Consider the following 27,269-nt stretch of genomic DNA (forward strand, 5'->3'; position numbering starts at 1 on the left):
CTTTTGCCTGGAATGCAATGTCTGGAACAAACAGTATGGGTCACCTATGGTACCCTGAATGGGAAAAGTGGCTGTGTTTTGAGGAGTCCCAGAGGCTGGCACTCCCATGTTTGTGGTAAAGACCAGGCTGCCTGCCCATGACTCTTGTGGTTTCATCATCATCTTAAGGTGCCACGTGGGCCACCGGGCCTTCCCCCAGTGCACCTGTGGTCACCGCAGATGCTGCCTCTGACAACACCAGCACCCCCAACAAGGTGGTGTTGGAGACCCAGGCAAATGTTTTAAGGAAGGCACCCCAGCCTGGGTATCTTTCTGGAAAAGCTATAAAGAGCCCCTCATCCCCACTACCAACAATCTCTTTCCACAGTTGGCTTTGTAGAATCTTGATGCTGTCCAGACCACAATGGCATTCAGCCTTAGAGGCTTCTGTGTTGTCCAGAACATGCCAGGGTCCCACTTTTAGCATTAGTCAACATTAATACTTAGTACATCTTGGGGCGTCTGGGTGGCTCAGTCAGTTAAGTGCCTGCCTTCGGCTCAGGTCATGATCCCAGGGTTCTGGGATCGAGCCCCGCATCGCGCTCCCTGCTTGGCGGTGTAAGGCGCACGGCGCGGATGGCACTCGGATGGCGGAGGGCACTGCCAGGCTCGTGCTGGGAACTTCGTCTCTCACCACCATTCTCCCGGTTTCCCTCCAGTCACATCATGGGTCTCACTTTCGGCCCCAGCGTAAGCCTCTGGGCGGACTTCCTCTGCCTGGGACGCCAGGTGGGCTCACCTGCAGGGGCCGTCACCTCGGGGAAGTCTCGCCCGCCCCTCTGCGTTCCCCCGTGCGTGGCGCCCCCTGGCGGTCCCTCGGTGCAGGCGGTTTAGAGCGGGTGGAAGGACCTTGGACTCGGTTGCCTGCCCCACCCTCCCGCCCCCGGCTGACCAAATGACCGCAGGAGGCGTGCCAGCTCGGAGCGTGTGGCTGCAGACCCTGGGCTCCGGGAGCGCGGGGGCCGAAGCCGTGAGCGGCTGAGGGCACGTGCGGGTGACATCGGTCCGGCTGAACAAAGGGACCTCCAGCCAGAGAGGCCGGAGCCTGCCCCATTCGTTTTGCCGTCGCCTCGGACTTGCAGCCTCACCTTGGGCCACTTCCAGCCATGAAGCTCCTTTTGCTGACTCTGGCTGCACTCCTGCTCTTGTCCCAGCTCACTCCAGGTAACGGGGACCTCTTCGGGGAGGGGCAGGGCGAGGAGACCCAGGCCTGGTCCCGGAACCCCCAGGCCTGGGAGGATGGGCTGCCCTTTTGGAAACACCGAGAGAAGGCGCCCTCGCCCGCAGCAGGTGCCAGATCTTAGGTACCAACCACGACATCCAGAGCTTCTGGCTCAGCGACCCCGTCCATCTCGGCTCTCTCAGGGAGCAGCTGCAGGTGCCCGTGCACGTGAGAAGGAACGGAAGGCGTGCGCAGGAGAAGAAGGAAGAGGGCAACCGTGGGCCTTTTACAAAATAGTCCCCAGAATGTTCGAGGCTTTGTAAAGATCCCAACCACCTTAACCAGAGAGAAAAACTCACATACTCTGTCCCTCTGTGCCAGAGACCCTGTGTTGGAGGCTAGGGCCACAGAGATAAATGACAATGGCCCTGGGGGAGACAATGAACGGCATTTACAACCCAGGGTGACATGAGCTGTGACAGAGGGGGTCTAAGGATCTGAGGTGCACATGGGAAGGACCAGCCCAGTCTGAGGGCCAGGAGAGTCCTCCTGATGGGATACCGAGTCCTGAAAAGTATGTTGAGATTGGAAGGGGAAGGAGAAGAGAAGGAAGTAGGAAGGGTGTCCCAGGCAGAAATCAGCTTATGTAAAGAAAGGTCCAGCTGTGGGAGAGAATGTGGCACCTTCAGAAAACTGGCACACCATTGAGTGGGTTAGGGGCATGGTGTGGGGGAAAATGAGGAAGCATTCAAGGTCCAGGTCTTGATGGGCCTTCACTACCAGGTGAGGGAGCCATGGGAAGGCTAACCATGGTCAGACTTGCCCATCCCACCACCCCCGGCCTCGCTATCTGCCCACGTCAAAGGCTTCTGCCCACATCAAGGCTTTCACCTAACATTTCCAAAGGGGCAGAATGTGTAATTTCCTCAACCAAGCTGACCTCTGCCCTCGTATCTGCCTGTGGCAAATGCCTGACCCACCACTCACCACAGGGTAGAGACGCAAGCATCAGAATCCGGGTCAGAATGCCCCACCATTTGCTAACTCCGTGACCTCCTCAGTTTCAATTTCCTCTTCTCAACCTGCTACAACAATAACGTTTTTGTAATAGTATCAGATTGAGGGAAGACACAGAGCACACTGAAATGCATCTTCTTTATTTTATATGATTTTCACTGGTTCCTGGAAATTTATTATACTAAAATAATAAAGACACTCATCATCTACTATTAGGTTACTCAGTGGGACAGTTTATATAAGACAGAATAAATGCTTGGTGATTTTCCTGTATGTGTGAATCCACCCGATAATTTTTTTTTCTATCATCCCCCAAATGTGACAAAATAGTTTTTAATATATTTGATGAATTTTCACTCATTGCAATCTTTATTCTTGCTGAAATTCAAATTGCCCCATCTTTGGCTTGTGGTAGCCTTTTTTTTTTTTTTTTTAAGATTTTATTTAGGGCGCCTGGGTGGCTCAGTTGGTTGGGCGACTGCCTTCAGCTCAGGTCATGATCCTGGAGTCCTGGGATCGAGTCCCACATCGGGGCTCCCTGCTCAGCGGGGGGTCCGCTTCTCCCTCTGACCCTCCTCCCTCTCGTGCTCTCCATCTCTCATTCTCTCTCTCTCAAATAAATAAATAAAATCTTTAAAAAAAAATAAAGATTTTATTTATTTGACAGAGAGAGACACAGCGAGAGAGGGAACACAAGCAGGGGGAGTGGGAGAGGGAGAAGCAGGCTTCCCGCGGAGCCGGGAGCCCGATGCGGGGCTCGATTCCAGGACCCTGGGATCATGACCTGAGCCGAACGCCTGGGTGGCTCAGTCGTTAAGTGGTAGCCTTATTTTTATGTATATCCCTGCTAGTTTGTCATAGTTTCCTTGTGATAAAGTCCAGTTTATAGGCACCACGAGAGACACACTTGCAGTCCGACGGAGTTAGACATATTAACTTGGCACAGCAAAGGAAAATACACACCAAAGGAACTGTGGGCAAAAGAAGGAACAAATAAGGTTTCTATAGGATTAAGGAGAGGGAGAGAGTTTAGGTAAAATGTAAATGAAGTTATGTGTTTTGTTTTCTTTCAAGTTTTTATTTAAACTGTAGTTAGCTTATAGTGTAATATTGGTTTCGGGAGTAGAATTTAGTGATTCATCACTTACATACAACACCCAGCGCTCATCACAAGCGCCCTCCTGAATGCCCATCAACCAGTTAGCCCATCCCCCCCAAACTCCCATCCAGCAACTCTCAGTTTGTTCTCTATAGTTAAAAGTCTATAATGTTTTGCTTCCCTCTCTCTTTTTTTCCTTCCTCTATGTTCATCTGTTTTGTTTCCTAAGTTCCATATATAATCATATGGTATCTGTCTTTCTCTGTGAAGTAGTGTTTGATAGACTTCATGTATAAACGGATTAACATCAGGCCGAGGCTCAGAAATGGAGTCAAGGTTCCATTTCCATGGAAAGTACAAAATTAAGAGAGATGTGGAATTTCGTATCCCAAAACCCCTTCTCTGACACTCTGCCCTTGGCTCTGAAATCAAGGACACTTTTCTGTATTGAAAGACTGGCTCCTCAGAAAAGAATGTAATGTTCCAGTCCTGCCCATATGATTTCAAATACAAAATTTCAGAAAGATGTGACTTCAGACTTTGTCCTTTTGTTAAGTGACAAAAGCAGTTTCACGGGTTCGTAAGTGGTTATCTGGTGTGACGAGATAGTCTAGGCTCATCTTGTACAGTTCCTGCCCCAGATCTTGAATTCCCCATTTCCTCAAGAAGCTCTGATTTTTTCTTTAAGTAGGAAAATGGTATTTCAGAACCGTGATCTAGATGCTAGAGATATTCAATCCTATTAAATTAGTCCTTCATTCCACATCTTTTCAGTAGACAGAGCTAGGTAGGAAAATCAACCCATTGAATACATATAAACTACCTCATTAATTATTATTAATACTTCCTATTTAAAGTGATCCTGATTAGGCACGATAGGGCACACTTAATGAGAAAAAGCATCACTAACAAAAATGTGCACCCAGGACCAGAGTCCTGTTGGGAATATCCAGGAAAAGCCACCAGAAGCAAACTCACGGGTCCCAGAGGTCAGACTATATTGTTCACTCAACAAATGCTTTGGTTGCTTACATGGATGTATACACACACACACACACACACACACACACGCACCAGAAAGGTTTCTGAGAAATGTGAATGTGGCAAGCATTACCAACAATTCCACATGTGGCTCCCTCACATGGCAAAATGATGTCTAATGCAAGTTGATGATGGACAGTGGTTTTCTGGAACTCCTAGAATTGTCAAAAGACTACGGTAGTATTTTTAGTGACATTGTCAGCAGCTCGGATGACTTCACGAATGAGCACATGGAAAACTCAGGCACTGCACTGAACTTCTCCAGTACCCTCCAGACCGTTTCTCTAGAAATTGCCATAGCATAAAACCTAACCCCAGTGCTAGTAAGCCCATCTAGCTTACCAAGTTTTTCAGCTCCTTCACGCAATTCTTTTCATCACCATGTGAGAACCAGATGTTTTGCAAAGGAGTGTATTTATCCCCAACCACTGATTTCCTGACGTGAAAAGGCAACAAATTGTTCCAGCTTAATCCAGTTGCACAGCAAGAAAAAGAAAAAGAGCTGGGCAAGCTATCATGGCCCTTTACAATTCACGGGGCGGGGGGAATGGTGAACATTGGACCCACAAACAAACTGTGAGTCACTTAGGCTCTTCAGGGCCTTCTGTCAGTTTAGCAAGTTTTAATTTTAACTTATGGTGAGTTCTTTCTATTTTTTTCTGAGGGTTGAGAATGATAAGGACATATGATTTTTGGCAAAACTGCCATTCCTTAATTAAAGTCCCAGTAAAAATAGCACCTCGGTCACTAGAAAGTTAGATAGGCGTTCCCAAATAGGAAAGACAAACCACAATTGTTTTTAGTCACAGGAAACACTGTTGCTTTCTGGCAAGGAAAAGCATCTAGTCCTTCACAGAAAAGGCAGATGGGAGTGAGTACAAATCCTTGAGATTTAGGGAGCTGTATAGAGTCCCCGAGACAGTGGTTCCTTTTCGCGTCCCTCTTTTACTGTTTTTCCAACGGTTATTAAGCTGGCAGGTGGCACATATACGGGAGCTACACTCACTGATCAGTTAAAACTTCTCCACCAGTGTTGTCTTGGAACAGTTTATAAGTTTTCAGGGCACCTGACTGGCTCAGTCAGTGGAGCATGTGATTCTTCGTGGGGTTGTGAGTTCAAGCCCCACGTTAGGTGTAGAGATTACTTAAAAATAAAATCTTAAAAAAAAAAGAAGAGTTTATAGGTTTTCTTTACTGTGATGGGTCAAATTTTCCACCAAGCTCCATTTTAGACAGTCTAGAAACACCAGTTAGCCATCTTAGTGTCTCCATAACACATCAGATTTCTCTCAGTATATTTTTTCAGAACCTAGTTCTTGTGATGGCAGTTTGCTCAAGGTCCAAAAGAAGTTTTAAAAGATAATTAGAAAAAAACTCCTGGCACATATATATGTGTGTATATATATAAATATATGTATATCTATGTGTATATATATATGTATTTAACACATGTTCATATGTATATGAACACGTGTTAAAGATTTTATTTAACTCATAATGAGAGAACAAGGCAGATTTTATAACTGGATCAAAGCATAAATAGAAACTGGCTTTTCTCCCCCCATGGTGCAGGGGAGGAGAGAGAGAGTCAAATGAACCTCTCTGCAACAGAATATACTTGCAAATATAGAGAAATAATTATTTTTGCCCTACTATTATTTATCAACAGCTCATAGAGTTGTAAAATAGCTCCCACATAATCAAAATCAGATAACCCTGAAGACTGTGATCTACCAAGACCAAGGACTATTGACACTATTGGTGATTATTGACCTTTTGACACTATTGATGTTTGGGGCCAGATAATTCTTTGTTGTGGCTGCGCTATGCATTGTAGGATATTTAGTGGAATCCTTGGCCTCTACTGACTAATTGCCAAGAGTACCTCTCACCTGTTGCAGCAACTAAAACTGTCCTCACACATTTCATTGCCAAACATCCCCTCAGGAGCGAAATCACCCCAGTTGAGGACCCCTGCTCCGGACGATGCGAGTTTTCCACTTAAGCACACATTTCCCCCGAGAGTCTCCCCTGTATTGGTCTAAAGATCATCTCAAAGAAAGCTTACTCCCGATCACAAAATACACCTGGTCAAAACCTACAGCCAAAAAAAGGAAATAATAAAGATTACAAATTAATGAAACTTGCAATGAACTTAAGAATGCATGAAACAGAGAATAGGCAGGGCTGGAAACTGCCCAAAGAAAATGGTTGAACGACATAACTAGAGGTCCCAGGCTTCATTCAGCTGCCAGAGCCCCTGAAGACTCGAGTCAGAGCAGGCTTGGGGCTTTTACAGAACAAAGAGAAGGGTACAGGTCCTTGTTTGGCTCAAGTAGAGGATTTCATCTTTAACTGCTGCAAAACCTGTGGTTGGAATAGCAACTGTCCCGGATTTGTGTGCCTCTAGGTTGAGGTCATAGGTGCCATCCCACCCCCAAAACTGTCAGAACACTTCTTTCGGGAGCTGTGTTTGTAAGCCTTGCAATTTGTTGATTGGTCAAGATTCCAGAACAGGAAAGGCATCAACAACAACATGGATGGGTTGTTGTCAGGGGCTCCAGGGGAGGGGAAAATGGGGGTTACTGTTTGATGAGTGTAAGAGTTTCAGTCTTATGAGATGAAAAGGGTTATGGGGGTGGCTGGGGATGATGGCTATACACGATGTAAATGTATTTAACACCACCAAACTGTGCACTTAAAAATGGTTAAGATGGTAAATTTTATGTTATGTGTACTTAACTACAATTAATGAAAAAAACCTAAGTACAGCCACCTCGTAATGATAGGACCTTGGCAAAAAAAAAAAAAAAAAAGGTAAAATTATGAAGAAAGTGATGGAATGTTAGCCAAAAACAAAAACAAAAAATAGCCAGTATGGATGAACATTGAAAACAAGCTAAGTGAAAGAAGCTAGACACAGAAAGCCACATATTATATAATTCCATTGGCATAAAATATCCACAGTAGGCAAATCTATAGAGAGAAGGGCCGATTGGTGATTGCCCAGGGCTGGGGAGAGGGGTACAGGGTTTCTCTCTGGGATGATTAGAAAGTTCTGGAACTAGATGATGGTGATGGTTGCACAACACCATGAATGTACTTAACGCCCCTGAACCATGCACTTTAAAATGCTTGATGGGTGCCTGGCTGGCTGGCTTAGTCGGAGGAGCATGCTATCTTGGTCTCACGGTCATGGGTTTGAGCCCCACTTTGGGTGTGGAGATTACAGAAATAGATAGATAGGGGTGCCTGGGTGGCTCAGTTGTTAAGCGTCTGCCTTCGGCTCAGGTCATGATCCCAGGGTCCTGGGATTGAGCCCCGCATTGGGCTCCCAGATCTGCGGGAGGCCTGCTTCTCCCTCTCCCACTCTCCCTGTGTCTCTCTTTGTCAAATAAATAAATAAAATCTTTAAAAAAAAAAAGAAATAGATAAATAAATAAATAAGCAAGCAAGCTTTAAAAAAAAATAAAATGCTTGAACTAGTAAGTTTTATGTTCTTTGTATTTTACCACAATTTTTAAAAAGGGAAGGAGAGAAAAAGGAGGGCAACGGTCAAAGGCAAGGGAAACCGAGGACCCTCTATCACACCTGCTTTAATACCACCTCTCAGGGCTGACATTGTCTCCATTTTTCTTTTTGTGTGTGTGTCAGGCGGCACCCAAAAATGCTGGAATCTTCACGGCAGATGCCGTCAGAAATGCTCCAGGAGAGAAAGGGTCTATGTTTACTGCACCAATAATAAACTGTGCTGCGTGAAGCCCAAGTTCCAGCCAAAAGAAAAGCTATGGCCATTTTAAGTTCTTTGAAGCCTGAAGCCATGAAAATGCAGACGGAGCCGCCCTGAGTCTGACCCCAGTGGATTCCTAAATTCTATCAATAAACACATGTGGCTGATCTCTGTGTTCGCCTCTTAGTCTACCCCAGCAAGTTCTCAGGAAATCCCCTTTGAGGTGAAGTCAAAATATTTTCATAATAATAATAAGACAGTATTTGCCTTCCTCAGTCTCACCATCTCACAAGTGTGCAGTGGAATCTTCTGGAATCTATGTGACATATGATGATACCATTTTTCCGTCAGCTAATGAAAAGTGTGTTTATGTATCCTTATGTTTCTAGAATTTTTTAAGATAGCAGGCTTAAAGTATGAGGGTGTTCATTTTCAGAGATTAACTCAGGTTGTTCTCAGTAATTCTATTGTGCTCTTACTAGCCATCTTTAGTTACATCATTAATCTCTGTAACCTCATGCTCATCTAATAATAAATCGTTACTTTGAAGGGGCACCTGGGTAGCTCAGTCGGTTAAGCATCTGCCTTCGGCTCAGGTCATGATCCCAGGGTCCTGGGATCTAGCCCCTCATCGGGTTCCCTGCTCCACGGGGAGTCTGCTTCTCCCTCTCCCTCTGCTGCTCCCTCTGCTTGTGCTCTCTCTCTCTCAAATAAATAAATAAAAATATTTTTAAAAATCATTACTTTGAAATTCCAAAATGTTCCTTTGTACCTGTGTGCAAACCCAAGGAGAGCGAAGAACACTTTATTACCTTGGTTTGCAGAGGCTATACGCTCCCTGAGTGAAAACAACACTTACTCTACACTCTGCAGGTCTTTCAAATACAATTTCTAGCACACAATTGAAAAATATTAAAAGACCTTCACAAAGGAAGGAAAATAAGATCCATAACCAAGAATAAAAATCGTGGGTGCCTGGGTGGCTCAGTTGGCTAAGCGACTGCCTTCGGCTCAGGTCATGATCCTGGGGTCCCGGGATCGAGTTCCGCATCGGGCTCCCTGCTCAGCAGGGAGTCTGCTTCTCCCTCTGACCCTCCCCCATCTCATGCTCTCTTTTTTTCTCATTCTCTCTCTCAAATAAATAAATAAATAAATAATTTTTTTAAAAAGTCAATAGCAGCAAATCCAAACATGGCACAGGTGTTGGATTTCACAAACAACTTTAAAATAACTATTATAGGGACACCTGGGTGGCTCAGTCATTAAGCGTCTGCCTTCAGCTCAGGTCATGATCCCAGGGTCCTGGGATCGAGCCCTGCATCGGGCTCCCTGCTCAGGGGGAAGCCTGCTTCTCCCTCTCCCATTCCACCTGCTTGTGTTCCCTCTCTCACTGTCTCTCTCTGTCAAATAAATAAATAAAAATCTTAAAAAAAATAAAATAACGATTATAAATATGTTACAGAAATTAGAGGGAAAGATTGAAAGGATGAATAATTTAAACCAATATACAGAAAAATACTCTATCAGTTTTCTATTGCTACATGACAAATCACTCCAAAACTTAGTGGATTAAAATAACAACTATTCATTAATTCTCAGATTTCTGTGTATGAATTGAGTGGTTCTTCTGATATTCTCACCTGGGGTCACACATATGACTGCATCTCTGTCCATGTGACCCTTCCGTTTCAAGGAAGTTAAAGCTAGGTCTAAGAGGGTAAGCCCCAGTATGCATCATTTTCAAACTTCTGTTATCATGCTTTCTTAAATCCCATTGGCCAAAGCAACATTTGCTTTTTAATTTAAATTTTAGTTAGTTAACATACAGCGCAATATTGGTTTCAGGAGTAGAATTTAGTGATTCATCACTAATATATAATACCCAGTGCTCATCACAAGTGCCCTCCTTAATGCTCAACCTCATTTAGCTCATTCCCCCCACCGCCCACCTCACCTCCCTCAATCTTCAGTTTGTTCTCTATCGTTAAGAGTCTCTATGGTTTGTTTCCCTCTCTCCTTTTTTTCCTTTCCCATTCCCATATGTTCTCTGTTTTCTTTTTAAATTCCACATTTGAGTGGGATCATATAGTATTTGTCTTTCTCTGACTGACTTGTTTCACTTAGCATAATACACCCTAGCTCCATCCATGTCATTGCAAATAGCAAGTTTTCTTTCTTTTTTTTTTTGATGGCCGAGTAAATTCCATTATATATATATACCACACCTTTATCCATTCATCAGTCGATTGGCCAAAGCAATATGACCCGCAGTCAGTATGAAAAAGGACTACACGAAGGCATGAATACTGGAGACATGATTCATAGGGATCATCAATGTATCGGTCTACTACAAATGGAATCTCTTAAGAATAAATTTGACACTCTAAATTGAAAAATACAAAATCTAAAGTTAGGAATTTATTGGATGGGCTTAACAGCAGACTAGGCTGAGTGGAAGAAAGAATCAGGAAACTCAAAGACAAATCAATAGGAAATAAAATCAAAGCACAGGGAGAAAAAGTATGCAGAACAAACAGAACAGAGAATAAGAGAGTTATGGGACAGTTTCACATGTTCTAACATATATCTAATTAGGAGTCTTAGAAGGATAAAAGAGAGGAAACGGGGAAGAAGAAATATTTTTTAAAGTATTGGCTGAAAACTTTCCAAAATTGTTGAAAGACATCAATTCACAGACTCAAGAAGCTTAATGAACTCCCTGCAGAATAGACATGAAGAAAATCAAGTTTAAGCATAGCATAGTCAAACTGCTAACAAACAAAAGAAAACACACTTCCCAATACCTGTGAATATTTCAAACAAAATACGTTCAATAATTTTATGGAGAAAATTAGAAGCCCTTATTGAAAGACAATATAGAAAGCCTAAATTTATAGAGACATACCATGTTTATGAATTAGAAGACTCAATGTCTTAAAGACATCAATTCTACACAAAGTGTTTCCCAGATTCAATGATATTCCAGTCAAAATCTTAACCAAACCTTTTCCAAAACTTGATCAAAATTGTGCACTTATTAACAAATGTTTTATTAGGGGTATAGACATAGATGATGAAATGAGCAGTAAAGCACATATTGAGGATAATGGTCAACTCTAAGTATAGGAATTGGAAGGGGTAATGCTGATACTCTATTATTTTATCTGGAGGGTAGGCATGGAGATATTTGTTGTCTTATCATTTTTACACTTTTATATATTTTTAAATATTCTTTTGACTTCTCAATCTATAATAAAAATCAAGTTTTTCAAAAAGAGATAAAATCCATGAACATTAAGTGTCTCAAAATCTTTAAGCCCAGAAAAAAAGGAAAAGATAAATCAATCATGAAGACCTAGAGAAGAATATATGTGAAAATTACATGGTGGGAACATAAAACAGTGCAACCACTTTGAAAACACTAGACAGTTTCTCAAAAAGTGTAATGTACCATATGATCCAACCATTCACATCTAGGTGTTTACCCAGGAGAAACAAAAGCATATGCCCACACAAAGACTCATAATATAATTGCTCACAGCAGCTTTATTTGTAAAAGCCCAAAACTGGAAACACTCTAAACATCCATCGACAGGTGAACTGACAAACAAGTTGTGGTATATCCATACAATGGACTCTTACTCAGTAATAAAAAACAATGAAGTACTGATACATGCTACAACGTGGGCGATTCTTCCAATAATTATGCTGAATGAAAGAAAACAGACAAACCATGAGATATTCTTGGTCCAAAAATGTCTGTGTCATCTGACCTCCGTGCATCCTCCAATTTTGACACATGGCATTTTGGGTCCCTAGTTATTAGAGTCAACTCAGAAACAGCATTGCCTTTCCCAAATATAGAATCACCCTGGTCACGGGGCGGAGCAAGATGGCGGAGGAGTAGGAGACCTAGATTTCGTCTGGTCTCAGGAATTCAGCTGAATAGGGATCAAACCATTCTGAACACCTACGAACTCAACAGGAGATCAAAGAGGAGAGTAGCAACAACTCTCTGAACAGAGAAGCGACCACTTACTGGAAGATCTGTACTTCTGAAGCGAATGACGCAACATATTTTAAGAAAAAAGAAAAAGAAGAAGATAGCAGGAGAGGAAGAATGAAGGGGAGTAAGTCAGAGGGGGAGACGAACCAGGAGAGATGATGGACTCTGAAAAACAAACTCAGGGTTCTAGAGGGGAGGAGGGTGGGGGGATGGGTTCACCTGGTGTTGGGTATTGAGGAGGGCACATTCTGCATGGAGCACTGGGTGTTATGAACAAACAATGAATCATGGAACAGTACACCAAAACAAATTATGTAATATATGGTGATTAACATAACAATAAAAAATTAAAAAAAAAAAAAGAATCACCCTGGTCAATGGCCACAGGTGCCCTGGCCCAAAGAAAGATTTTCAGTATGTGCTTGTGGTGTTGTTACAGAGTCCTTCCTCAAAGGGACCCAACCCCCACTTCAGGCAAGGGCTTTTGGGTCTATGAATTTAAATGAGAAGACATGGTTCTCCACAGAGGCATCTCAACAAAGGGTTCCCCCCCCCCAGGGCAGGAAGTTATCTGTTTTTGTCAGCTGCTGAATCCTCAGTAGTTAGAATAATGCCTGGCACCCCTAGTAGGTAGTCAATAACTGTTAGTTCAATTAATGGAAAACAGAAAAAGTAGAGTGTTGATGCTGGTGAAGTGAAGGTGGGCATCCTGAGCTGAGTATGGTTGAGATGGCAGTGGAAATCATGAGGCGCGCCCGATCAGGGAAGCCTGAGCCTCAACCAGATGCTCACTGGACTGTGGGTTCAAATTAGGGAAAAATGGAGAAAAATTAATGAACATGCACATAATGCTGGAAATATATCATTGAAAACCGTATCTAAATTGTTGTAAAACTAAGGATTTTTTTTACCATGTCTTAGAGCTACTGAACCATAATTCCCATAAAACATAGATCCATTTGTTCATTTAGTCATATAACAAGTACTTTTTTTTTAAGATTTTGTTTATTTATTTGACAGAAAAGGAGAGAGCACAGCAGGAGGAGTGGCAGGCAGAGGGAGAGGGAGAAGCAGGCTCCTTGAGCAGGGAGCCGGATGCGGGGCTCTATCCCAGGACCCCGGGATCATGATCTGATCCAAAGGCAGACGCTTAACGACTGAGCCACCCAGGCGCCCCAACAAGTAGTTGTTTTTTTTTTAAAGATTTTATCTATTTATTTGACAGAGAGAGACACAGCGAGGGAGGGAGCACAAGCGGGGGAGTGGGAGAGGAAGAAACAGGCTTCCCGCGGAGCGGGGAGCCCGATGCGGGGCTCAATCCCAGGACCCCGGGATCACGACCCGAGCCAAAGGCAGACGCTTAACAACTGAGCCACCCAGGCGCCCATCAACAAGTACTTATTGATACCTGTTATTTGCCAGATGCCAGGTTAGTCTCTAGCTATAATGTAGTAAGTAAAACAAATACGCACTTTGTCATCGTGGAGCCTACAACCTGTGGAGGAAAAGGCATTAAAGAAATAAATTCATAATTACATATGGTAGCAAGGGCTATGAAGAGTGTAGTGATTGAGAATAGGAGTAGGGGGCTCATGAGGGAGGTGGACCTCCATGTGCTGTCGGGGTAGTGCTCTCTGAGGGGGTGGCATTCAACCTGGGATGGGCAGGGTGAGAAGTCATGCTTGCAGAGAGTTGGGAGTGGGTCTGCAGAAGAATATTCCAGGTAGAACAGCATGGGCATGAGCCTTTTTTAGGGTCAGGTGGCTTGTTCCAGAGACTGAAAGAATGGCCATATGGTTAAAGCCTGGTGTGCAAGGGAAGAGACCTTCGGGAGGAGATTTGAGAGGCAGGCAGTGTGATAGGCCGCACAATATTGTGATGTTTGTATTTTTTTTTAAGATTTATTTATTTATTTGAGAGAGGAAGAAATGGGGAGGGGCAGAGGGACAGAGAGAGAGAATCCTCAAGCAGACTCCCTGCTAAGCAGGGAGCCCCACTCAGGGCTCCATCCCAGGACCCGGAGATCATGACCTAAGCAAAAGGCCGATGCTTAAAGGACTGAGCCAGCCAGGTGTCTCGTGCTTGACTTTTACTAAGGCATCTTTTCAGCTTTCATTCCAATTATAAACTGCTTATTCTCTGCATTTCCCAATTCTGTTCCCAAGTTCTTACTGATGCAGTTCGTCATTTTGTACCAACCCACTTCCTAGGTCGCTGGCCAGCCTATAGGATTGGTTGGGCTTGGGGAGGTGGCAACCTCTTGTCTAATCAACTATGTCTGGGGCATGGGGGAGAGTGGTCTCCTGGTCTGCATATGACTGTCAACTTCAGTCAAGGCTGTGAGCAAGGCTACAAGAGTATACATGGATGAGTCATGCAGTGTTCCATGTATTCACATTTCCGTGTATCCTTGCTATAAAATTCTATAGGGAGGAATATGTTCGCTCTTTCTTTGTGAAACACTGAGCCCCTATGCTTAGGGAGAAATAGACATCAATGAAATGTGGGTGTTCTTGGCGAAATTCTGAGGAAGGGTATTTATGGCCCTTCTCTCTATCCCCGAATGAGGTCCCACTAATCTATTGGTGAGAGCTCGACATTCCCAGGGTCCTATTAGACCCAATGCTCCTTTTTATACTAAATATTTTGCAGGGGCACCTGGGTGGCTCAGTCGGTTAAGCATCTGCCTTCCACTCAGGTCATGATCCCAGGGTCCTGGAGTGGAGCCCCCACATTGGGCTCCCTGCTCAGCAAGAAGCCTGCTTCTCCCTCTCCCTCTGCTGATCCCCGCCCCCTGGCTTATGCTCTCTCATTCTCCCTCTCTCAAATAAATAAATAAAATCTTTTTAAAAAAATGAATAAACAAATAAATATTTTTGCAGGGCCCCCTCTCGGTCCTAAAATAAAATTCATAAAATTGTAACTTATCTTCTCACATAATTGCAAGAAAAAGATCAAATTAAGTCCTAACCATAATATAAAGGAGAAAAGAGACTATTTTATAAAAATATGTATTTTGATGTGTAAATACACTTAAAGACATAATGAAATATGTCAGATCTTGTACCTATACATAGTATGAGTGCAAGAGCTACAATTGCAGGCTCAAATGTGTGTGCCATATGCACAATTCAAGCACTACCCTAAGGGTCTGCTATCTGTATCCTCACTTTCCAAATGGTAAACAGCTTGGGCAAAGTTCTGACCAAAACAAAGTATAATCATTCCTTAATTTACACAGTAGTTTCATTCCAGGAAAATTCAATATGCAAAAAGCGCTTGCAAAATAGCCTTAGATTTTGGGCTCAGAGAATTATAAATGGGTTTCTCACCTACATAAATGTCTAGCAGGACATTTGAATTTTGTTTGGGAAATGGGTCAATACTTCATTTTCCAGGACAGTCACACACATTGCGTGCCATCTTGCATCCCGAGTCGCCAACCTACTAAATTACAATAAGGACTCCTTTAATTTTGACTATCAAAAGAAAAAGAAAAAAAAAGCCATCAGCAAATTCCAAAAATAACCCCTAGAGGACAGTGTCTTCCCATTGAGAATCATCCATTTGCCATTAACAGAGTCCTTTCTCTTAGGTGCGTCTATTCTTTGTGAGACGAATGGAGCTGCATCATAATCACAGATAACTTACCCAAATTTGACTAAGTGTGCTCAAAAGAAAAGAGATAAGGGAGAAATGAGTTGTTCCAGGTGTTTTTTTTCTTCAATCTTTTTCTTACTTTTTTATTTATTTATTTATTTGAGAGAGCAAGAGTGCGCCCGCGTGTGCATGCATGTAGGAGGGACAGAGGGAGATAATCCTCAAGACGACACCCTGTTGAGTGCAGAGCCTGACAGGGGCTCGATTTCAAGACCCTGAGATCATGACCTGAGCCAAAGGCAAGTGTCGGACACTGTAACCAACTGAGCCACCCAAGCGCCCCCCTTTCTTGCTTTTTAAGTCAACCTAGTTTTGCCTTTCTGAACGTGGTATAAATAGAGTCATTCAGTATGTTCATCTTTGTATATGGCTTCTTTTGCTTAACATAATGTTTTTGAGATTAACTCATGTCATGCATATCAGACTATATTGTTACTGTTGTTTATTGTTTATTGTTGTTAGTATTGTACTGTATGGATATAATTCAATTTATCCAGTTACTTGCTGGGTTGTTTCCAGTTATGGGATATTAGAAATAAAGCTGCTATAAACTTTAATAGAGAAGTCTTTGTATACACATATTTCTATTTAATTTTATAAGTAACTCTTATAAAAGTTATGTACCAACTGTTTTTCCAAAGGGGTTGTCCATGTTACATACCCATCAGCAAGGTATGAGCATTCCCGTTGCTCCATATCTTCACCAACACTCACTTTGGTCCATTTTTTTTTATTTTAATTATTCTGGTGGGTGTGTAATGGTATCCCATTATAGTTTTAATTTGCATTTCCCTGATCCCTGATTATTTTGAACATCTTTTCATGGGCGTATTGGCCGTTTGTATACCTACTTTTGTAAAATGTCTAAAATATTTGCCTACGGGGCGCCTGGGTGGCTCAGTCGGTTAAGCGTCTGCCTTTGCCTCAAGTTGTGATCCCAGAGTCCTGGGATCAAGCCCTGCGTCAGGCTCCCTGCTCTGCAGGAAGCCTGCTTCTCCCTCTCCCACTCCCCCTGCTTGTGTTCCCTCTCTTGCTATGTCTCTGTCAAATAAATAAATAAAATATTTAAAAAATAAATAAATAAATAATAAAATATTTGCCCACTATATTATTAGATTGTCTTTTTCTTGCTGGTTTATAGGAGCTCTTCATCTATTCTGGAAATGAGTCCTTATGTTCATGCAAATATAAGCAATAGTAGTCCAAATAAACCAGAAGAATCCCTCCTGGAGCCAGCGGCTGTGTGCATGAGAAATGGGAATTGCCTCGATTGCCCTGCAGGAAAAGCACATGACAATGAAGACATCACACTGTGTTGTGTGATGCCACTGTGGAGAGATAATTCTTTTTCATACAAATGGCCCATTGATAAAAGGTGCTGCATACGGTATATAGCCCATGGTATCGTAATAGTGCTGTGGTGAGCACATCATAACCTAGAGAGCTGTCAAATCACTATGTTGTACACCTGAAAATAATGTAACATTGTGTATCAACTATACTTCAGTGAAAATATAAATAACAAGGGGCGCCTGGCTGGCTCAGTCAGTGAAGCAGTGTGCGACTCTTGATCTCAGGGTTGTGGATTTGAGCCCCACACAGGAGTAGAGATTACTTTAAAAAAATAAATTATTTTATAAATAAATAAAATACATTTTTTAAAAATAAGTCTATTTTTCTATTTTTTTAAAAAAGAAAAGAATATCCCCTAAACATAACCAATAACTTCCTTTGGTGGATTGCCAGAGAAGCCTGATGTGTTCCACTGATGGAAGAAAGTTCACTCTGTATGTCAGTCTCCAGAAAGGTGCCTTCCTGAGCCATTGTCAAGGATCATTTGGGCCAACATGTGATTGTTGCCTGGCTCTCAGACTTCGAGGCAGCCCTGGAACAATAAGCAATTCCACTCAACACTCTGCCATGGAAAACCCAGGTGGGGAAGGGAACAGGGAGTCACCAAGTCTTATCCCAAACCCCCTACCCTACCTGTCATCATCACCCCCTTGTTCTTTTCCTTTCTTGTAAGCCCAAAGGGATCCACCCATCAGTGAAACAAGAAACTCTTCTAATCTCTAATAGAAGAATCTCTGTGAAAATGCGGATGGTGCTCGCTTTGGCAGCATATATACTAAAATTGGAACGGTACAGAGAAGATTGGCACAGATGACACTCAAATTCGTGAAGCATTCCATGTTTTTTGCCTGTCGGGTTCCCTGCTCTGTGAGCCTGCTTCTCCCTCTCCCTCTGCCCCTCCCCCCAGCTCGTGTGCGTTCTCTCTATCTCAAATGGATGAACAAAATCTTTTTTAAAAGTGTAGATATAAGGGGCGCCTGGGTGGCTCAGTTGGTTAAGTGACTGCCTTTGGTTCAGGTCATGAGTTCCAGGATCGAGTCCTGCATCCGGCTTCCCTGCTCAGCGGGGAGTCTGCTTCTCCCTCCGAGCACCCCTCTCATGCACTCTCTCATTCTCTTTCAAATAAATAAATAAAATATTTTTAAAAAGCGTGTATATATATGAATATAATATATATTATATATTATGTATTAATATTATATATATGAATAGTATATACATGACATATAATAGTATATATATACACATACAAACAGGTTTATAACTTTTTAAAAAATATATGGGTATCTCCATCCCGAAAAAATATGTAACAAAAGCTAGCGGGGGGAGGGGGGCACCCGGCTGGCTCAGTCAGAGGGGCGTGTGACTCTTGACCTCAGGGTTGTGAGTTCAAACCCCACTCTGGGTGTAGAGATTACTTAAAAATAAAATCTTTAGGGGCGCCTAGGTGGTTCAGTCAGTAAAGCATCCAACTTTTGATTTTTGGCTTGATTTTGGAGAGAGCATGATCTCAGGGATTAAGATTCTCTCTCTCTCCCTCTCCCTCTACTCCCCCTGCTCATGTGCTCACGCGTGCTCTCTCTCTCTCTAATAAATAAATCTTAAAAACATAAAATAAAAATAAAATCTTTTTTTAAAAAGCTAGCAGAGATTATAAGAATGGTAAATATTTTGAAGCTCATCTATGTTTTATTTTCCTACAATGTGTTCTAACCATTCTACTCAAGTAATAAAAATTGGAAAATTTCAAAGAAATTTTGGGAAGCCTTTTAGTGCTAAAAATCTTGTTTTGGAAGACTAAGCACATATGGAAATGCTCATGATACATTGGTAAGTAAAAAACAAAACAAAGACAAAAAACCCAAAACACCACAAATTTTGTTCAGTTTTATTCCTTTTATTTGCAAATCACACTTTACATATATTTTATTTGTGGGTATTTATGTATAGTGAAAACTGGTGTTGTTTGCTTTCTTATTTGTGCTTCTGTTTTCCAAGTTCTCTCCAATGAACATACATTACTTTTACAATTAGAAAAAAAACGTTATTTTAAAAAACACAAGTAAGGGTGAGTCTGGAAGATAAAATCAAGCACTAGAGGACCAAAGTGGAGGCCCAGCTCCATTTACTAGGTGTATGACCTGGACAATTCACTTCACTAAGAGCTTCAGCTGCCTTCTAGAAAAGGAGGGAATAAGAGTACCATGACTGTGAGAATTAAATGAGCTGAGGTGTGTAAAGCAGTTGGTCCTCACTAATGGCCGACTGACAGTATTGTTATCACTAGCTCAGCCATTCAATGACTCTTTGGGGAATGAATGTTTGTACCCTGAAATAGTACTTCAATACACAGCAAAAATCCCTTCCGTAGCATTGTCCACCCCCCTAGCTCACCTTGCATATGTCCAGCGCCAGGGAGCTCTCTTCCTCCCAAACCTGCCCCTTCACGATGTCCTGTTCTACCAGTGTGTGGTTATTGTTCTGTCTCCAAAGAAGCCTTGACCCGAAGTCCAAAGATTTAAGTCCAAGTCCCGGCTCTGTGCCTCAGGAGCTGTGTGGCTTTGGACAAGTCACTTTCCCTCTCTGAGCTTGGGGGCCTCATCTGTGAAGTATCCTGAGGAACCTTCCACCCTAGAATTGCCTCATCTCCTTGGCCTGTTAGGTGCATCCATGTGACTTAGGAGGTGGGATGTAGGCTTAGATGATGGTCTGTTAGGGTGCTGGGTGGGAAACCGCCCTGCATGTGTGAGGGGTGAGCTTCAGAAAAAACTGTCTAGACTGCTGGGTCTTGGTTCAGCCCCCAGAAGGGTGATGGCTGCCTCCAACATGATGCTCTGAGAGAAACACGGCATCGCTTCTGGAATATTCCTGCCAAAAGTGCATAAGCTGAATTCAGTCAGGAGGAAACATCAGACAAACTCAAACTGAGGGAAATTCCACAAAACAACCGGCCTGGACTCCTCAAAGACGTCACTGTCATGAAACACTGAAGAAGTGCTGCAGGTTAAAGGAGATCAAAGAATCTTGACAGCTGGGTGTACTATGTGATCCAACGGTTTTGTTTCGCTATAAAGGACTTTCTTGGAAGAGCTGGTAAAAGCTGAAGAAGATCTGAAGATTAGACAATAGAATTTTGTCAGTGTGAATGTCCTGAGTTTTATCACTGTACTGGGGTTATATAAGAAAATGCCTTTGTTTTTAGGAAAAACCCACTGAGGTATTTAGGCATAAAGAGAATCATGTCTGATATACAGATAAATACACACACATATATTTATATTTTTTATACACACACAGAGATAGAGAGAAGAAATGATAAGGTAAAAGTGATAAAATGTTAATATTTGGAAAAACTGGGTGAAGGATCTATGGGAATTCTTTGCATTGTCCTTGCAGATTTTCTGAAGTCTGAAATGCGTGAAGAAGGCAGCCAGCAGGGTGCCGCTTGCTCAGGAGAAGAGACAGCTTTACGGAGCCCTTGCAAAGTACCAGAGGATCTCATCTGACCCCACAGGCACCCCATTCAGAGCTAGAATGCCCATTTTGCAGAGGAGGATTCTGACATCAGACGCAGGAAGTGACTTGCCCCGTTCGCACAGCCCGTGGCCCAGACATGGCAGAGCTGGCGTATGAACTTGAATCTGACTCCTCACTCCTCAAGCGCATCACCACCTTCACTGCAACAAGGTCACAGACTCCCTCGCACCGTGTCTGGGACTGAGCAAAGAAAACATAGCTTCCTCACTCTTTGTAGAACAACGCAGAGGGGAGGGGGTGGAGCGCAGAACTAAATTTAGTTCACATGAGTTTAAAACTTGGTCTAATTCAACAACTTAAATATTCTCTGGAGGTTTCTTGAATTCGGAGAGACTCAGTCTCTTTGGTATAATTGCTCAGGCTTCCCGATTCCTCCTCTCCTCCCCTGCTCCTCCCAAATATGACGGCTGAGCTAGGGGTGAGGAGATTCAATGATTGGGTGTTGGCTGGCACCTGCTGGGATCTGGATGTCACTGAAAACATCCACTGGCTTTCTAGCCACAGCTGGTTGCTGGTGAACTGGTCAGGCCTCCTGCTGACTCATCAAGGCCTAGTGGTGATACTGGCTAACGCCACCTCACATTAGCTCGCTGTGGTTCTGTGCCTGGCTCTGGGGTTCTTATCTCGTCCTCTTTCTAGGCCCCCAACACCAAGCCCACCTCATCCCCACCACATCGGGTCCTAAAACAGACCCAGTGGCCATCAGTTCAATGTCTAGATTACCCAGAAATTAAGGGGGGTACAGAGGCAGGGCTGATACTCAGAGGGTATGCTTTGTTATTAAAATAATTCAGTGCTTCCCTCCTGGTTGGTAAAGAGCTGCTGCCCAAGACCCTTCAGTATTCCCTCCTCTACTCCAGCTGCCTCTGGCACATTCCCAGGTCCCTCTCATACCAGAAACTAAAGGGTTATCACCGCAGCTAGTCTCCAAGACTCTGCACCAGCCCAGAGACTCACTCAGCATCCTTCCTGATGTGAAGTATTTTGAGTATCACCACTCTTCTTAGCCAGGCCAAGCAGGGTCCTTTCTCTTACTCCAAGACTGCCCTGGACTTCTCTGAAAAGTCTCAGAGGACAGTGGAAAAGAGCCCCTCTGTCCTAGGCATTCCCCTCAACTTACTTAACATGCCTGCCCCTTTCTGGGCTCTACCCCAGGAGAAGGTGGGCCAACACTGGGGGTCTTCCCCATCTCCGTTCCCCCACCCCCAGGTCTCGTCTGCTATCCGGGCAAATACGTTCTTCCCAGCCTCCCTGACACCGGGAGTGGCCAGCCATAGCCATATGACAACCCTCTGGCCCATGAAAAGGAGGCAGAAGTCTGCTGAGGATGGTTCCAGGGACAGTGTTTGCTTTCCTGGTAAAAGTGAGAAACTAGCTCAATCCAACCCTCCCCCTGCTTCCTGCTTTAAACAATGATGTTGAGCCTGAAGTTTTGGCAGCCATAGGGGACCCAGCAGGATCCCAAGATGCTCGCCCTGATGTGGTTGCTGCCTAACTCCAGATAAGCCCCTGCAAGTTGAGCTACCTATTTTTTCAGCCAGACGTAATCCTGATGCAGGGTAATTGGCATGTGAGTCTGTCGGCCTACCTCCCTGACTCTGCTCACATTTTCTCCCTGCCTTCCCGTGCCCACGGTTCCCTGGGTCTGGCCGAGGCCCACTTCTCTCTCTGCTTTCCCTGTGTACATGAAAACTGCTTTCATAAAATCCTGTGGTCTTTTCCACCTGGGCAGGCCCTTGCAATGCTAAAATAGGAGATAAAGGAACATAGAGAAATCCTGTCGCTCTCCAGGGCCTGCCTTTCAAAATGCCAAAGTGTATTAACTCTACCATTATTCAGTCTTACTATAATTAACTCATTATTATTATTAACTCATATTGTTACTATTAATTCTAACCTCCTTTTTGCATTCTTTCTATAAAGTCCAGTTCTCCTGATATTATAATTTATCCCCATTTTATGGATGAGAAGACCCAGAATGCTTACGGAGATTGAGTAATTTTTCCGGAGCTGGAGAGAGTGTAAGGGATATTATAGGCAGGCCTGGAACCATTTACCGAGGTCATTAATACCCACTTGCCCCGGGCGCCTCACCTCCCTCCACCAACCATCCCTCCACCCCTCCCATACCAGGACCTCGTGCTCCCCCATACACTCAGCACGGGGGCAGGCAGGGTGGTGAGCAAGCAGCAAGAGGAGGCAGGTGCAGCAGGTGTTTATTGGAGAGCAAGGGTACCAACCCCAGAACCAGCTACACATATACAGGCTTAGAAGCCAGAGGCCTGGTTCCATAGGCGAGGCAGCACAGAGAGGCATCTGGGCACATGTGCATGTAGATTTCTTGCCTTGTACAGTAAGTCCGACAGGCCCCCTGGCCCTTCCAGCAGCGCTTAAATTCACTTCTCCCTGTGCAGAGGAAGACCACAGGTCACAGAGCAGCCCATGGGTTGCAAGTTAGACCACTGTTCACAGCTTTGACCATACATCAAGAGTTAGGCCACAGGTCACAGATAAAACCACTGACCACAAGTTAGGCCACAGGACCCACATTAGATCACAAGTCTGGTCTTTTGTTAGCTCTCCAGTCATTGTGTTGGATGACTGGTCATACAACAGCCCACAGGTCCTAACTTAGGCCAAAGGACACGAACTCTGACCACAGGTCAAGGGGTTAGAGCAGATGGAACAGACTAGACCCCTAGTCACAGATGAGACAACTAGTTACAAATAAGCCTACCAATATCAGCCCGGGTTAGTCCACAGGTCACAGGTTAGACCACTGGTTATAAGTTAAAAACCAATTTCCCTTTTTTTTTTTTTTTTAAGATTTTATTTATTTACTTAGAGAGCAAGTGGAGGGAGGGGCAGAGGGAGACAGAGAGAGAATCTCAAGCAGACTCCACACTGAGCTTGCAGCCTGACATGGGGCTCCATCTCACAACCCAGAGATCATGACCTGACCCAGAATCAAGAGTCGGATGCTTAACCAACTGAGACCCAGGCGCCCCTGGAAACTAATTTCTTGTCCAGGTTAACTCACCCCCTGCTCAGGTACACTCTAAGCCCTTTTCATCACAACACTATACAATTATAGTTGGTTTTATTATGATCTCCATAATACAAGGTAAGGAAACTAAGGCACAGAAAGGCTAACAACCTTGCCCAAGATTACAGTCATTAAGGAGCAGAACCAAGATTCAAAGCCAGGTAATCAGACTCTAAAGTCCACACTGGTAACCATGACATAAACTGCTTTGCACACATAGGGACCTGTTTAATGTTAGTGGAGGAATTTCTAGCCCTGGGCCATGGAAAAGGTAGGACTTTGGAAGAACAGGTCTGTACCCCCTCTAAGGGTCTTCCATCACAGCATGAGGCATCTCCTTCATTTATTTCTTCAACAAACATGGCACATTGGAGATACCACAATGAACAAGATGGGCCAAGGTCCATGCCCTCAAGGAGCTTCCAGAAGGAAAGGCAGTTAAAACCCTAGCAAATAAATACAATTAGTAGAGTTGTGGAAAGTGCCCCAAAGGAAACCATCAAGATGTGGTGATGGCCAATTAGGACAGGTATACAAATGTGAGGAGAGAGGCCACTCGGGCAGGCCTGTCTGTTACAGCAATATTTCTAGACATGTGACCCAGATGGGCAGAGAGCAGCCTCTGAAGAACCGGGGCTGAGCGGGAGGTGGAGGGGAAAGGCTTCCCTCCCTCTCCCTGGATTAAAAGAGATCCCTTGCGGGCGTCTGGGTGACTCCATCAGTTGGGCGTCTGACTCTTGATTTTGGCTCAGGTCATGATCCCTGTGTTTGGCTCCAGGCTCAGTGGGGAGTCTGCTTGGGGTTCTCTCTCTGCCTCTCCCTCTGCCCCTCCCCCCATGCTCTCTTACTCTCTCTCTCTAAAATAAATAGAGAAAGAGGGAGAGATCCCATGGAACCCTCACAATGGGCCGACCCATGGATGTTATTCTGCCCTGTCCACCAGCCATCCTTCCATCCTGCCAAGGTAGAGAATCTTAGCCTGAGACAGACCTGGCCTCAAAATCTCTACAAGGCAAAGGATCCACACTCTGAAGAAGGTGTGTGTGTAATGGTTAGCGGCATGCTGTGAACCCAGCTCAGACCACCTTCGTCCAAATCCCAGCTCTGCTATTTCCCAGCTGAGTGACCTTGGCCTCAGATTCCTCCTCTGTGGAACTTCCCCCCTTTCAGGGAGGCAGTTATACAGGCTTTAATCACCCTAGCACAGTGCCTGGCACATAGTAAATACCCAATAAATGGAAAGGGAGATTACTGGAATGACTACACAGAGGGGGGAGCAACCAGGGCTCATTCGCGGCCAAACTTCTCCTTTTATAGCTCAAGAAAGGAAGCAACTTAACCCAGCTTTTCCTAGCCAGTAAGTGGTAGGTTCTGGAACCAGAACCCAAGACCCTGATTCCCAGGTAAGGGCAGTTCCTATAACTCCTCTTAACACATCATCACATTTCGACCTTCTGATGACCCTGAGACCCAGAGTTGCTATTTTCTCCTACGTGATCTGTAACCACCCCCCCCAACCCTCATCTCTTTGACTTCATCTTCTCTCCTGGTGCACCCCCACTCCAGCCATCCTGGCCTCCTCACTGCTCTTCAGACACCATCAGTCACCTTCCTGCCTCCTGGTCCCTGTAAAGATCTTCTTAATATTCTCACTGCAGTTAGAGCTCTGCTCACATCAGCCTTATACAAAATAGTTAAGATACCTGAGACTGACTTCACGATAGTTCACTAAAACAAGACTGGTTCCAGTTGACAATTGTTGAGATTGGGTGAAGGTACACGGGGGTTTTTCATACTATTTTTTAATTTATGTTTGACATTTTCTAAAATAAAAAGGTTTCTTTTAAAAACTTACATCATTACATTATTCTCTATGTTTGCAGAAATTTATATTTTTCTACAATAACATGCTTTAAAAAAAAAAAGACTCACCTTGTTCCTTATATTATTCTCTCTACTTTCATGTAAATTTCAAGTTGTTCAAAATAAAAACTTAAAAAACAACCCCTTACACAGGGCCTCCCTTGACCATCCCCATCAGCTCTCCCATCCACCCCTCCCACGTGCACACACCACACTGACCCCGGGTCCTGCTTCTACTCTTCTGAGCACTTATCACCACCTGACATATTGTGTTTATTTGGTTCTTTTCTGTCTAAAATATCAGCACCGTGAAAGCAAGGACCTTGTTTTCTTTCCCTCCTGGTTCCCCGATAGCTGTCATGGTGCTGGCCCACAGTAAGTATTTTTCAAAAAAATATTTGTTGAGTGAATCCCATTTTAAAGATTAAGAAACTGAGGTGCAGACTGATTTAGGAAGTTGCCCTAAGGTGCCCAGCAAGTCAGAGGTGGCACCAGGACACATACACTGGTCTAGGCCTCCTCCATCCTCCAGAACCTGGAAGGCTATTCCTCATTTTACACACACACACACACACACACACACACACACACACACACGGCTGGTTACCTGGAGGCATATGACCCAGGGCCAGGAGAGCCACAATGAGCAGAAGCAGCTGTGTCATGGCCACAGGGCTTCTAGGGAGGTCACTGGGGAGAACACCAGAGGAGCCAGGCATACTGAGTTCTGCTGCCTGCAGCCCAGCCTTTATCAGGCTGCAGATCAAGGCTGGAGTGTGGGCAGCAGGAGACCTGAGTGGGAGGCGGAGGTTCTGTGATCCCAAGGATGTAGCTCGATCTCAGCCAGCTATGTGGGGGACTGCTCAACCATACAGCAATTGAGCTGCGGAGCTGGGACTGGAAGCTAAGTTGCCTCATTCCCAGACAATGTGTGACATGACACCAGTCACAACCCATCTTGTGGGTAGGAAAGGGATGCCAAGAAGGCCAAACCACAGAAGGAGGCCAGGCGTGAGGGGGTCCAGTGTCTGCCCCCAGCCCTGCGGAGGCTGAACTAATCTACAGGCTACTGTGGGAGTTGCTTTGAGCTGGACACCTGGACCCCCTCAGCCATGACAATGAACCCCACCCACAGGTACAGCCTGGTCTGCAAGGGCCCACATACAAACCCGCCCCGGTCCCTCAAGACCTCAAAGGAAGCATCCTGCCCAAAGAGCCTGGATCCTGGCTCCTTGGATGGCCAAAATCACCAGTTCCCAACTGCCTTACTCTACCAGGATCACAGTGTGTCTCTCCTCCTCCAAGTGCCTAGGAAGGCTTTTTTTTTTAAAAGCCATGGGCGGTGATGGAAAGGGACAGTTGGCTAAGAGGCAGAATCCTGAGTCCCAGACCCAGGTAAGCCTCAGTGTAATCAGCCTTTTAGTGTTGTGCTGGGATTAAATGAGCTAATACTCCAGGCAATGTGCTCAAAACATACCAGCCACAGCCCAAATACCCAGTAAATATTTATCAGAGTGGGGACAGCCATTCTTCCAGGCACAGGGCCGCCCCCTGCATAAAGAGTGCTTAACCTAGAATTTGGTAAATGAATGAATGGGATGCCAAAATCAGATATTCAGAAGTCTTCAGTGCAGACTTCCTAGGCTCCCTCCTCCCCTGGAGCCACCTCCCAAAATTAATTCTCCATCCAGAGCTGAGTTTCTCAAAGTGGGGTCC

At 44.3% G+C, this 27,269-nt stretch overlaps 2 protein-coding genes and 1 pseudogene across 2 annotated transcripts; 2 read left to right on the top strand and 1 right to left on the bottom strand.

The window, feature by feature from the left end:
• The first annotated feature begins 950 nt into the window (after positions 1-950).
• Positions 951-8,255, top strand: DEFB123 (defensin beta 123). The gene is made up of 2 exons (XM_027622931.1): positions 951-1,203; positions 8,013-8,255. Exons 1-2 carry the CDS (start codon positions 1,146-1,148, stop codon positions 8,156-8,158), a joined length of 204 nt encoding a protein of 67 aa, XP_027478732.1. The 5' UTR covers positions 951-1,145; the 3' UTR covers positions 8,159-8,255.
• Positions 8,256-17,858: 9,603 nt separating this feature from the next.
• On the top strand, positions 17,859-17,952 carry LOC113938794 (annotated as a pseudogene).
• Positions 17,953-22,694: 4,742 nt separating this feature from the next.
• On the bottom strand, positions 22,695-26,350 carry DEFB124 (defensin beta 124). The gene is made up of 2 exons (XM_027621719.1): positions 26,161-26,350; positions 22,695-23,050 (listed from the first exon to the last, which is right to left on the bottom strand). Exons 1-2 carry the CDS (start codon positions 26,270-26,272, stop codon positions 22,896-22,898), a joined length of 267 nt encoding a protein of 88 aa, XP_027477520.1. The 5' UTR covers positions 26,273-26,350; the 3' UTR covers positions 22,695-22,895.
• Positions 26,351-27,269: the final 919 nt, after the last annotated feature.

This window comes from Zalophus californianus, chromosome 8 (assembly GCF_009762305.2).
Source record: "Zalophus californianus isolate mZalCal1 chromosome 8, mZalCal1.pri.v2, whole genome shotgun sequence".
Classification (NCBI taxonomy): domain Eukaryota; kingdom Metazoa; phylum Chordata; class Mammalia; order Carnivora; family Otariidae; genus Zalophus; species Zalophus californianus.

What these genes read in the sequence shown, in the direction of transcription:
- DEFB124 (XM_027621719.1), bottom strand. Translation starts at nt 26,272, where the DNA reads ATGCCTGGCTCCTCTGGTGTTCTCCCCAGTGACCTCCCTAGAAGCCCT. An exon ending in CCTGGGTCATATGCCTCCAG is followed by an intron (nt 23,051 to 26,160) that starts GTAACCAGCCGT and finishes TCCTCTGCACAG; the next exon opens with GGAGAAGTGAATTTAAGCGC.
- DEFB123 (XM_027622931.1), top strand. Translation starts at nt 1,146, where the DNA reads ATGAAGCTCCTTTTGCTGACTCTGGCTGCACTCCTGCTCTTGTCCCAG. An exon ending in CTTGTCCCAGCTCACTCCAG is followed by an intron (nt 1,204 to 8,012) that starts GTAACGGGGACC and finishes TGTGTGTGTCAG; the next exon opens with GCGGCACCCAAAAATGCTGG.